Source organism: Empidonax traillii, unplaced genomic scaffold (assembly GCF_003031625.1).
Source record: "Empidonax traillii isolate 1590-97213 ecotype Southwest subspecies unplaced genomic scaffold, ASM303162v1 scaffold932:size235031, whole genome shotgun sequence".
Taxonomy (NCBI): Eukaryota; Metazoa; Chordata; class Aves; order Passeriformes; family Tyrannidae; genus Empidonax; species Empidonax traillii.
Window position 1 is genome coordinate 215,037 of NW_020956125.1, and position 14,092 is coordinate 229,128.

The 14,092-nt window shown below is 41.8% G+C and overlaps 1 protein-coding gene across 3 annotated transcripts in view; it reads right to left on the reverse strand.

Annotated features, from left to right (window-relative positions):
* Positions 1–9,692, reverse strand: part of KHDRBS3 (KH RNA binding domain containing, signal transduction associated 3) — a 93,057-nt gene extending 83,365 nt beyond the window's left edge. For 2 of the 3 annotated variants that reach the window (XR_003573414.1, XM_027903092.1), the window contains exon 1: positions 9,196–9,692. Coding sequence is in view for 2 of the 3 variants with exons in the window: in XM_027903092.1 (XP_027758893.1) it covers positions 9,196–9,283 (88 nt within the window). In the remaining variant the exon portion in view is untranslated. The remainder of the gene's footprint in view (positions 1–9,195) is intronic. The other variant, XM_027903093.1, reaches the window with a different exon arrangement.
* Positions 9,693–14,092: the final 4,400 nt, after the last annotated feature.

Below are 14,092 nucleotides of genomic sequence, written 5' to 3' on the forward strand. Positions count from 1 at the left end.
TCAAATCATCAGAATCAAACTGCTTTGCTTTGAGAAACACCTCCAACTATCACAAAAGTTTTGGGAAATCCCTTTAAGGAAAGCAGAATAAAAGTCAACTGTGACCAAGTTCCCTCAAAATTAGGACTTCTTGATCCTAAAAAAGCAGGCTGGAAGTAGTCATGAAGCAGTCAGATATTTAGTAGAGTGAAAAACGGGTATCTGAACTTCTGTGACTCAACAAATAGATCAAGAACATCATAATCCAATTTTGTGAAGGCAGGGGAAAAAAAATCTGTTTTCCTTCAAACTCAGGAATGGATATGGGGTATGGTTAAGCAGAACAAAGCCAAACAGCCACAATGGATCTTAGTGCCTTTGACTTTTGTGAAAGTGAAATTTATTATTTTGCATTAGTCTGCAGGTGGGTGGAGGAGAAAAGGGTAATGTTTTTACTTCACTGGTTTACCCCATGGAGCCATATCACTGAAGTCTGCATCCACGGCAGCACATCATTTCTGCTTGGTAGCAGAAAAAGACAACAAAAAGTTCCTCGGTCCTCTTATACTGTGTATCTGATCTCAGGGAGAAGAAACAGGGCTGCTGACCAGAGACACATCAGGATTGGTACTTGACCACCTCTAGTTAATTAGGACACAGATCAAAAGGAACCAGTAACCTTTGTCCACTATCAGCAACCAGAAAAGGAGAAACATAAAAGGAAGAACAACCACATTAAAAGCAGTCCTTCCATTTCTACATCTTTTAAAAACATTATTATCCCAAAGTAGCAGGAAAAAATTGGCTGAAAAAAATCGAAAACTTTTTGCTTTCAAACACGTTTACCTCTCAAAGTAGTGCTACTGAATGATCTGAGGCAGTAAAAGGCTACACACACATTTACACTCCAAGCATTCAGCAAACGCAGCTGAAGCAATTTTGACTTATAGCATCAGAGAACATTCCCCAGGTGGCATGGGACCCACAACAATCGTAGAAGCCAACTCTTGATCCTGCACAAGACTGCCCATGAGTCACACCATGGGCCTGAGAGTATCATCCAAACACTTCTGAACTCTGTCAGGCTTGGTGCTGTGACCACTGCCCTGGGGAGCCTGTTCCAGTGCCCAACTACCCTCTGGGTGAAGAGCCTCTCTTTCTAATATCCAACCTAAACCTCTCCTGACACAACTTCAGGTCATTCCCTTGGGTCCTGTCACTGGTCACCACAGAGAAGAGATCAGTGCCCACCCCTCCTCTTTCCCCCATGAGGAAGATGTAACTACAATGAGGTCTCCCCTCAGTCTTTTCTCCAGGCTGAACAGACCAAGTGACCTCAGAAGCTCCTCACGCAGCCTCCCCTCCAGACCCTTCACCATCTTTGTTGCCCTCCTTTGGAAACTCATTAATAGCTTTATATCTTTCTTACATTTTGCTTTCCAAAACAACATGCAGTACTGTAGACTTTTTCCAATATTCTTTGTCTTGGGCATAAAAAGGCATCTTTCTCTGACTATTCCCTTTGAACACTCCAGAGGGATTAATAAAGTTGAAGAAAATCAGTAAATCCTCAAAGGATTTGCAACTTCAGGCTTTCACTGTCACTATATTATACTAAGATCAGCACAGCAGCAGTTGTTAAAACATTTTCTTTTGGATCAAGTACAATAGGTTTACTGAAATGATTTCTAATCTTTTAGGTTTCCAATTACTTTGTCAAGAAATTCTTCCTAGAAAATAAAGAACTAAAAAGAACACCTATATAAGCCAAAAAAGCAAAAGATTTACCATCTACAAGACATTTGTTTTCTGCCTTGCAACTTTGTTGATGTTGAGCTGCTACCTGAAGCCAAAAGTCTGATAAACACATCAAAATAAGAAATGAAAGGCAGCCAGCAAATGGCAACTGGAGATGGAGAATGTGAAGGAAATCCATTTAACTTCCTAGTTTCTTATTAACTTTACCTTGACAATAAGGTAAAATGATGAAAAACAACAACACAACATAAAAGAACAATAAGTGATAAATATGACAGAGTTGAGTTCAAGCAAAGGAATATTTTAAGATAAGATAAACACGCAAAGAATAAAACATGCACTGCTCAGCTGTTGAGATGCAAAAATACATCATTCAGCCTAACAATGTTTCTTCATGCCAACTTTCTAGTTGCTGCTCTTTAATTTGCTCATTGTCATGAACAACCAGCCCATATCTACCGTACAGCCCAACACTGACAGTTCAAAGAACTTCACAATCTAGCTGAGATCAAATGTCCACAAAAGCACCTCACTCAGAATCAAAGATGTCAAGACATGCAAAATCCACCAAACCTTGTACCTGGCTCAAGAGTTAATTATCCATTACTAAAGCACTGTGTGTTTTCATCCGTATTTTTTTGGCCAGACGTTTCACCATCATTTTAAAGGGCCTCTTCGCGTCTTTATTTACTTCTGAAGGCAGCCAGGCACACAAACCACAAGTCAAAGACCACTCTCACACACCAATCAGAGCAGCAAGAGGCCTACAGACCTTCTCAAGCTTGCAAAGCATTGTATTTTTTCCATGATTTCCTCAAAGATTAAGACACACGGACTTCTGTACCTAGAATGTCATAGGAAAATGAAATTCCCGAGTCCATATGCCCTTATGGCCTTAGCTTAAGGCCATAAAGATATTAATTTTCCAGCTAGTGTTACACTTGAAAAATCACTCTCAGCTAGAAACACGACAAGTAATTCCCAATACTACAACCCCTGCCAACAGTTCCCATTGCATGGGCAAGGTTTGCCTTCCCAGGATTCAGGGGTAAACAACCCCACTTTATGAAGATACTCCACTTGCCCAGTAAAAAAGTCCTGTCCTTCATAATTTTCTATTTGAAAAACAGTATTAATAATGTAAACATTAAGCTTGCAAGATTCCTGCACAGCTCAGCTAAGAAAAGTCAGTTAATTCACCATAAAATATTGGGAGCGTCAGTTACCAGTTAATCCATTTAAACATGCTTTTTACTGAACCTGCTAAATACTAATTAAAAAGTCATGCAGTACCGCACTGAATACTTTACAGAGGCTACTCAACTCTGAACTTTGATACCTGATTCTATCAAATCAAAGCCCATCTTAAACTCTTTTCTTTCTTAATTATACTTGAAGTCAGAGAGGGGGGAAAAAACTGAGGGGCTAGAAAGGTCACATACATAAATTTTTAAGTACTTGAAAGTAAAGTCAAACAAGCCACAGGCCAGAAGAGCAGCCACTCCGTGCTGTGACCTTCTTTCTGATTCCTCCAGTAAATAAGTGCTCAGAAGGTTACAGTTTTAATTTGCATGGCTGGTGTCGAAAAGGATTGAAAGTGACAAACCATGTCAGTCTGCATTTGAAACCTTTAAATTCGATCTCTCTCATTGACTGCCAAAGTGAGTGTGCAAGTGAATTAGAAGTCAGCTTTGGACTAACTGTGATCGCCGGTGAGCGGCTGAACGCTCAGTCATGTTCCAGAGCAGATGAGCCCAGGGCTGAAGGAAGTATGATTATCTTCAGCTGCATTTCACAGAAGCCCTGTTAACATGACTGGAATATCTGATAAATCACTTCCTCAGCCTTTTAGGAGACCAAGATTGAAATCTAATTTTTAATAGGCCCTAGGACTGTCCTAATACAATTGCACCACAGTAAAAGCAAAGAGCAACCATGACAAAATTGTGAACTTCTGAAGTGTTACCAAACATGGATGGCTGAGGTGAGGGACAGCCTCTGAAATATCCCTTTTTCCCTCCCAGACTTACTACTTTTCATGCTGCTTTAAGAAAACAGAAATAGAACCCAACTCAGCCTTCCCTGGTTTGATGGTGCCAACATCACACCATATCCATTCCCATTTCTGTCACTCAAATTTCTTATCACACTTGGCCTGAAAAATACCCAAATTCACCAACACTTTCTTAGATTGTTGTCTTCTAGTAACTAGACCAGAAGAGTTTATCTCTAGTTAACCTCTAAGAAATACAACTTAATTTTCTTAAAAAAAATCTGAAGGGCGTAAAGTTTACTATATCACTGAAATTAATAGGATGTTCCAAATAATTTTTAAAACCCATCAGCTTTCTACAGCTATATCTCATTTTTGAAACACCTATGAACTTCATGAAGTGTTTTGAAATCCTCAAAGAGTAGGATGCTTGAAACAAGTATTGTTCCTGTGATTGATACTGAAATGAGAAATAAAGGAGTTTGAGGTTACAACGATGGATTACCTATAACACCGTCAGGGACTGGGAATGAGCAGCACCCTGCATGTCTTACATGCCATGAAACACCCAAACACACAGGAAAGTGGATGCTCCAGTAGCAAACTGATTACTTATATCACAATATATGTATGTCACTACTTATAATCAACTTTTTTTTATATAAGAAAAACCTAGATACCCTTGCATGCTTAGATTTATTCAAAGTTGTCCTGGTTTCAGCTAGGACAGAGTTAATTTTTTTCCTAATAACTGGTATAGAGCTGTGTTTTGGATTCAGTATGAGAATAATGTTGATAACACACTGATGTTTTTGCTGTTGCTAAGTAATGCTTAGGCTAAATCAAGGACTTTGCAGTGTCTCACACTCGGCCATGGAGCAGGTGCTCAAGAAGCCCAGAGGGAGCACAGCCAGGACAGGTGACCTGAACTGGCCAAAGGAATATTCCACAGTACAGAACATTATGCCCAGTATATAAACCAGGGGGATTTGGCTGTGAGCCACCAATCACTGCTCAGGGATGGGATGGGCATCAGTCCACGGGTGGGGAGCAACCGTGTTGTCCATCACTTGTTTCTCTTGGCTTTGATTCCTCCTTTTTTTCCTTTTCATTGCAATTATCATATATTTTTCTATTTCAATTACTAAACCCACAAGTTTCACCCTTTTTCCATTCTTTCCACATCCCACAAGGACACAGGGAACAAGTGGCTGCACAGTACCTAGTTACTAGATGGGGTTAAACCACAACAAAAATCAGTAACATACACAGAACCTTAATTTATTAAGGTCCTACTTCACCCATTTTTACTAAGCCATCCCTTACCTGCTTACAAAAAAAAAAAAAAAAAAAAAATCACACCATTAATATCCATCCCCCAGAAAGCAGAAGGTGAAGAAGGTGAGTACACCTCCTCACTCTCTATTCTCCCTGATTATTTAGCAAGGTACTGCTCTATTTGAGTTCCTGCTCAAAATCTGACACAACACACAGCAAACCCTTGCTGATCACTACCAGACATGTGGCTCAGGGAAACCATTCAGCACACAGCTGGCACATACAGCCATCTACTGATAGGAAGGCTTGGTATTCCTGTGCATCATCTCACTGACAGTTTGAAGCAAGCCTTGCCAACTTCAGACATTATCTCAAATCTCAAAGCAGCTAAAATGAGCTCGTAAGGAAGAATTCCACAGGTCCAGTCTACACAGAAGAGCTGTCTTTCAGCAATAGACTCGTTATCTTCTGACATAAGAATTTCACCAGCCCTAACTCTGATGACAGGATTCTCCTCACCTACCCATTTAATTTTACACAAATCAAACAACTGCCAGGCACTCATCTTAATGTCTCCCCAGTTACAAAATGTGTCTGGTATCAACATGTTTTATTTACAGTTAGCTTCTTCCATCTGCAGTTTCAGAAACTCCATCCAACACTCACAAAATATTTGTCATGAATACTATACATAGATGTGAAAGAGGATAAAGTAACTTTTCTCTTACAGATCTTTCAATATTTTTAAAGCATTAGTCTTGATCCAAGTTATGACAATCAACATTACACTTGCACGTTTACCAGTGTTTACATACAGCCCCAAGTGCAAAGTCAGCCTTCAAAAGAAGGCCTGACTGTAGAAGCAGCATCACTTCCACATACAGAAATATTTTTCAGATTTTGCATAAAGATGAGCACCTGAGAGTTGCAAACAGGAAAAACACAAATACAAGCATACTAAGCTCTTGCTTCTTCATAGAACCTCATCTTTCCCAAAGTCCTTCAATTACAGAACTTATTATAAGCTAATAACTGGGCATAATGTTCCAATTCCCATTGTCTGGTACCAGCTGCAAATTAATCCTATTAGCATGGTCACTTTGCTACACATGCAAAGTCAGTCTACTTCCAATCTGTAACATGTTTAATGGTTTACAGGCAAAAAAAAAAATCCCCTTTTTTAGGATGGCTTAATGTTCAACTATACAAATAAATCTTCTTAATTAGAGCAAGGGATGAAGTCTAGTCTCTTGGAAAAGATTCCTACTGTTCTAAATTGTAAGCAGTAGCTGAATATTTCAATGACTGTTTAAAGGAAAATTTAAGCAATAGGTCTCCCAAGGAGATAAGGCATCAAATCCTCGAGCAAGAGTTTTCAATGAGAAAAATCAGCACTTACATGTACTATGCAGGAATATTGAAGGATACTGATATTTGATTTTAGTGCTTTCACAACACTTAAAACAAGGTTTTAAGGCACAGAAATTGCTGTTATGTGCTAATTCGGAAAGCCAGATAATTAAGATACTGCAAGAATGCTTCTGTGGACAGTATTATTAATCTCCACTTTGTTCTTTTTCAACTGAAATGCTACCCTGGAGCTTGAAGCAACTCAAGCTCCAATTTTTTCGTGTATCATGTAAAATTATGTAATTTGTGTGTACCTAAATTATAATTTGTAATTATAAGCATAATATGCAAATGTGTCCACTTCCAGCTGAAAACTATAATTATCAGATTTCAGAAGTCCAGACACAGGACTTTTCCCTGGAAACCAAATTTCAACACGATTAGAAATTTGTTAGCGATTTGGCTCTTTTGTCTAAACAGTACATACACCTCAATTCCTTCAGCATCCTGGACAGATTTACTAATCCAACCATATAATTCTTAAGAATCAATCTTTACTTTCTGAAGAAAGCTGGTTGATGTACAGTATTTCAGTTTAAGTAAATACAGATAGCAAATTTAATAGTATTAAGACATCAAAATGCTATTACATAATTAAGCTGGTTATTTAAAGCACTTAAAACCTTTGCTAAGACATTCTCCCAGATACCCAAAAGAAGTCAAACTTGGAAACCTGTTTCGTTCGAAATGTAAAAGCTAAAGAAGCCCAGTTAAACAAATTTGACCAGCCATTTCATTTGCCTGCACACTGAACTATCACAGAAAATATTCAGTGGACCTGACACGCGAAGACCAAGCCAGCACTATTACATATACATTTCCACTAATACTTTTCATTAATTTAAGTGCATAGTTATTACAACTGAGAAAAAAAATAATCCCTGATAAAGTTAGGGTTATGGCAGGATGGGTTTGTAAAACATCCTCTCCTGCAGTCTTATTTCCCACCTGTCGTTTCATTTTATTGAGTTCCCTGGCGATTCTACAACTATCTATTTTAAACTGATTTTATACAAATTTCCATTTTAAAGTGCAGTAAACCAGTTAACAGTCCTTATCTTTTTTGGCTGTCTTTAACATACGAAATACTTCAGATTTAATCCAAGACTTTACTTGCAAAGTAATGAAAAAAAAATCAAGAGACATACTAGATTACAAGAAGTCAGATTTGTGTCTCTCTACATTCATTTTTTCCACTGATAATATTTATTTTTGGAGCTGAATGTACACATGCAGATACCATGATGAAAGGCAAAAGTTTCAGTCCTCTAATTTCTCATTTCAGTGACAATCTCAAAAAGTATCATAAACCCCAAAAGTCACTATTTTGACTATAGCCATAAAAAGTCAGATATACTTTCTTAAATACCATTTGCAAAATAGTAAACCGCATACTTTTGTAACGCCTTAGAATAATGTACATATGCAGAAAAGATTCTTCCCTATCTGGAGAGGAATGACACTAATTCATAGCTATCAAGCTACATTTTAACAAGTGTTTTATTTACACCAAGCACAACATATCTGTTTATTAAGATAATTCTCTTTTTCCCACCATCAACAGAGGCATTTCTACAAATTCAAAGTTGGGAAAAAGATGCAAAATACCACCCACCCAAAAACATGCAGATACGAACTCACAGGGCATATACATTCCACAGATGAAACTGCTGACAACTACCCCTAACTCCAGAGTACGTCAGGCAATACTTGATTCTCCTTCTGATTCGGAGACAGACATTTGCATCTATTGCCCATCAAAACCAACAAGGCATTGAGAGTGGCCACACTGATTTAAACCTCTTCATGTTGAAGAATGTAAAATACACCAGCGCAGCTTTGTAATCACTGCAACTGAAGCCAAAAACATTTTGGCTGTCACTAAGTTATATGAGAAGATCAGTTCACAACTTATTTCACACAAACATCCCAAGCGCTGTATCAAGCGCTTGTCTCCCCAGAGCTGAACTTGAAAGTCACCCGCCAATTACACAGTATCTCCAAATGTACATTAAATCATATTCTATTTCCCAAAGAATGACTTTTCTAGTCAGAGTAGCATCACTGAAACAAAGAGCTAGCACTTTAAAGCACATCTGACATGTCAGATGCAGAAGGGGTGGGGATCGTTTATTATCTGGAGTTATATAATTGCACAAGAAAATATGCTCTGTGGGGTTTTTTAAGATTTACTAAAACGTATTGTTGGTTGCTTAATATTTTAGCTACGCAACCAGAAGTTCCTAGGAAAGCACATCGATTGTAGGCTCGTTTTTGAGAAGGCTCACGCACATATAAACAATAATATATTTATTGTTCAGAAACAGGGTAAAATAAGAAAACCTTTTGGGGTTTTAAACGGACGCGCAGCCCGAGCAGAGCACAGCAGACCCAGCTGCTCTAACGCGACTATTCGACTCGGAATAACCTATAACTGGAGCAGGGAGGGATCGCAGAATAAAAACCCCGTGGAAGAGGGGAAATGCGGGAAGGGATCCAGCGTGCACTGCCTTCGGAGGGATGCGCTGCCCGACGGAGGGCGGGGAAGGCGCCGGGAGTCGGCGGACACCGACAGCCTGAACACAAACAAACCCCACCAAGCGCTGCAAGGGAAGGGTGAGCCCCTCACTGAGCATCTCACCGGGAGCCCGAGCACAACAAACCCCTGCAGGCGGTGCAGAGGGAAGGGCGAACTCCCGGCTGACCATTCCCGGCGACCGCCGCTCGCTCCGGCCCGTCCCCGCCGCGGGACCCCGCCGTGCCCCGCCGCCCCTCACCTTGGTTAACGAGCCGCAGGGCGTGGGTGAAGGACGGGTCCAGCGAGTCCTTCTCCGCCATCAGCTCGGGCAGGTACTTGTCGTCCATGGCAGCGGCGGCCCGAGGCGGCAGCGGAGCCGGGGCGCCGGGAGCTCCCGCTAGGAAGGCGCAGGTCCGAGTCCCAGGCGGCGGTAAATCCTCGGAGGCAGCACTTCCCCCTGGCCGCCTCCCGCCCGGGGCTGCGGGGACGCATCCAGAAGGAAGCGCCGCGAGCCGCCGGCCGGGAGCGGGGAGGGAAGGGGCGCGGGCCGGGGGACGCCCCCCCCTCAGCGGGCAAGTGACAAATCCCTCTGCGGAGGCGCACGGGGAGGGACGGTGGAAGAGATGCGACCCGGGAGCCGCTGACCGCGGCGGGACAGGCCCCTCCGCGTACAATAACACAATAAAAGGCGGCGGGTGCGGCGCACAGACCCGCAGCACACACTGCACCGTGCGGCGGCGCTGCGCCCACTGGAAGGGTGAACGTTGCGCGCCAGGTTTATATACCCCGGTGAGGCCACGCCCCTCACCCTCTTGAAGCCCCACCTCCTTTCCACGCCCCGCCTTCAGGCTCCGCCCAATGGGCGGTGACAGTTGAGCTCCCCCCCACCGCCTCGCTGGTTCAAACGGCCACTCCTATTGGATGGGGTGCGCTGTCAGTCAAGCCGGGCCTCGGCTTCGGATTGGTCGGTGCCGCTGTTCCCGCCCCCCGCGGTCGGTGTGGGGCCGGCGCTGCGGGAGCGCTCCCAGGGCGGCTCGGCACGGAGAGCCGTTCGGGTGCGGGCTCTGGTGTTTGCCTGCCTCGGGGCTCAGACCCTACTGAGCACCCCAGACCCCACAGCGACCCCTCTCCTGATGGGGCAGCCCACGCCATTCGCTCCGAACCCTCGAGCCCCATGTGGGGCCGCTCCCCGGCGACCACAGAGTCCGTGAGAGCGGTCGGGGCGCCGGGACGGCGTCCCCTCGGGTCCGCGTCAGAAATCACGGAGAAAGACAAGTTTGTGTTGAAAGGAGGAGCGAAAAGGCGATTTTAACTTTTTTTTTTTTTTTTTTTTTTGTCCTCTCCTAGATAGCGGTATTCTCTCTTTATGCAACGCGTTGTATTTATGCCTCTAGTAACACAAAGCGCTTCACAAACACCAGGCAGAAAATCTCATTCCTTATGAATTGCACCGACGCGCCGCTGGAAGGGGGTTTGTGATTCAGCCCGTTTTAAAGCACGAAAGAGGAACAAAGTTTAAAAGAACTTGCTAAAGCCTATTTTCCTGATTTTTTTTTTTCTGTGGATACACTTGGTGTATTAGATCATTATTCACTTTGATCTTTAGCTTTGAGGCTTTACTTGGCTTCCTTATTAGTCCTGAGGTGTTTCATCAATGAATCTCGGGTGACAAAAGCCCGGAGGAAGCCAGACCAGCTCCTCTCTTGTCACAGAGCACAAGGGCAGAGCAGAGGAAAATTACGAAATCACTGGAGCCAAACCGATAATGCCAAAGTAGCATTTTAAATCAACGTTTGCTGGAAAAGCTGATAAGAAACTTTAAGTGATGAGCTAGAGTTAAAAGACCACTGAAAATGTTCTTATATCTGTGGATCAAATAACCACGCATTTAGTTTTGTGTTTCATGCAAGAAAGACAGATCTGCAGTGTATCTTAGTCATGTCCTTGCAAGACGGGGAGGAAAAAAAAAGCTCTGAAAAAGTAAGATATCATGAGAAATGCTCACTCAAAGCTTTGAAGCGGAGAGTAAGGCTCCATGTGTGGTATTACATGTGCTCTTTCACCCTGAAAACAAACAAACAAACAAACAAACAGACAAAGGGATCATGTTTTAAGGTATCACAGACTGGAATACCTCATAAAAAGTCTGATATGTTACAACATGAAATATACTTGTATTTACATTCTCTCTACCACCATTCGAAATAAATCTTGACCCAGGATAAGCAGAAACAAATTTGCAAAATTCTATTTAAAAAATCCTCTTGCTTGACACCAAGCTTGATGGATACAACTAAAGCATACAAGCAGCTGGAAGAAGCTGAATTAAAATGAATGCGATTTTTTTTTCAACCTTCTGTATACATCTTCTATATAAAAGTACTGAAATACAGCCATCTGTTGTGAAGCAGGCAGGCTCATACAACTCACACAGAACAATATGTAGGAGTGTAGTCTTTATTGAATGACCTGGAGCAAAATAATCCCTAGCTTTGACAGTAAAGCCTAAATGTATTTAAAGTGCCACTAAACCATGCAGGACCTCAGATAGAAAGGTAGCTATATTATTACAAATTGTGTAAAACACAATGTACCTTCCTTGGAAAGAGTCATGTTCTCCCTGGTAACTGATTAAATAACATTTGGTGTTTCAAGAAACAACAGTATTTCTTCCCAAATTATATCGCTTCCCTCTGGCTTTCAATAGAGAAAGACTTACTGGAAGTCTGAAGACTTGTTTCTCTCCGGGTCTGTGATAATACCGGAATTATAAAATTATCCACACTGTACCCTATTGTTCAGACTCAAAGCTGCACATAACAAGTGTAGGATATTGTTTTCTCCAGTGAAATTCACTAGGATGCAATAAAACAAGAGGAGGGCAGACAGGATGGGAAGTTATGAGCCTTGGGCCGTAGAAAGAAGCCCAGGGTGTAGTTGGCTGGGAAAAGCTTGCTGAGCATGGTTCTTACTGTCCAGGAAAGGCAGGAAACACCATCTTCCTAAGGATTGATTGCTTTCTTGCTACTGAAATCTATACAAAGCCTGAGAAGCAATTTGCTCAAGGACCTGCCCGGTACATATTAGCTTTAGTATTCATGAATATTGAAAAGCCACGAGTCCAAACTTCTAAAACTCGTGATGTAAATGTGTTTACTCTCCAACGGTAAAGTAAACAGGGATTTTTACATATCCCCTCTGCTGTTTAATGCATGTGTTAGTCTCAGGAAGTTAGTTTGGTAGGTGTACATCAGTCAGGAGCTATGTGAGACTAATATCCATTGCTTCTCATAAAGAACCAGTTGTCTAACCTGGCAGTGTGCCTGTCTATCTATAAGCAAAAACTGTAGATGCCAAAATTAATACTCTTAGGTACTAGAAGCATTAGGATGTGTTGGTACCTTTACTCTCAGGAGTGAAATTCACTTTCTTACTTCTTGTACCAACAGGACACCAGGGGCCTACATGTAAAGAGGCTGAAACTGAGCTGCATCCCCTCTCTTGAGTGTGTGTGTTCTTACAAGTTACTGAAGATACGTTTTCTTTATTTGCTGGATCAACTTAACAAGAAGTAATTTCACCAATAAGACTTTGTTCCTAATATTTGCTAAATATTTGTCCTTTCCATGGAATCAGTGAAAGGTTTAGTTTGGAAGGAACCTTTAAAGCTCTAGTCCAACTCTCCCCATGCAGTGAGCAGGGACATCTTCAACCAGATCAGGTTGTTCAGAGCCCCTTCAAACCTGACCTTGAATGTTTTCAGGGATGAGGCATCTACAACCTCTCCAGGCAACCTGTGCCAGTGTTTCACTATCCTCATTGTAAAGAATTTGTTCTTGATATGTAGTCTGAGTCTACTCTCCTTTACTTAAAAACCATTACTCCTTGTCCTATTGCAACAGGTCCTGCTAGAATGTTTGTTCCCATCTTTCTTATATGATTCTACGGTAGATGTTGCATGGCTCTAATGTAGTTCTTGCCTCCGATTAACCTCTGGGTTCCTGATTTAAATCATAGACCACAACAGGCTATTGCAGAATCATTATTTATTTGAGACTTCAACTCATTAAAATGCAGCCAGCTGAAGACCTATAGAAGCAGGGACTATTTTGGGAAATAGTTTGTCACAAATACCACATCTAGTGAATATGTCCTTGATGTGACTCATCACAGTTCTGATTAGCATGTTGCTAAGTAGGTGCTGGCTTCCTTAATATTCCAGTGTGTCACTTGCCAATTTCTATTAGGCACAGTGAAATTACCATTGCACTCCCTTCTCCAATATTCATGGAATCATAGAATCAGACGGGTTGGAAAGGACCTCTGAGATCATCAAGTCCAACCCCTGACCCACTATCACCACCATTACTAGACCAAGTGCCACATCCAGTCTCTTCTTAAATACCTCCAGGGACAGAGAATCCACAACCTCCCTGGGCAGCCCATTCCAATGCCTGATTACCCTCTCCTGTGACCTTTTCCTTTTCTTTTTTCCTTTTTTTTTTTTTTTTTTTAACATGCACGTGTGTTAAAGTATGAAAAACTAGATAAGAGTATACTGACATATCAAGACATCCATCACGAACTCTTTTCAAAAGCTGCTTTCTAAAAATTTACAGCTTTCTTTTTTATACCTTTTGCCCCATAGTTCAAAGTTTAGGCTCTTTTCGTAAGTAGCCAAATGTTATCAGCCAAGTTAAGGTTTCTTCTTTTAAAAGACTTGTTTTATTGTTTTAATATTTTGTTCACTCTTTCTCTACATTCTTTTCTAAGAAAAGAAAAGATTGCAGGAAGCAAGAATATTGTGTTAGCAGGAGGAAAACAGAGAGAGAGGGAACTGTTGAGCCAGAAGAGAAGGCTCAGGGAGGCCTTATTAATGTCTATAAATACGTGAAAGGAGGGTACAAGGAAGATGGAGCCAGGCTCTTTTTGGTGGTGCCCAGTGACAGCACAAGAGGCAGTGGGGCACACACTGAAATACAGAGGAACATCAGGAAACCCTTTTTTCTATGAGGATGACTGAGCACTGGCACAGGTTGCTGAGGGAGTTTGTGTAACCTCCAATCCCTGGAGATATTCAAAAACCATCTGGACATGATCCTCCGTAACAGGTGGTCCTGCTGGAGCAGGGGGGTTGGACCAGATGACCTTCAGAC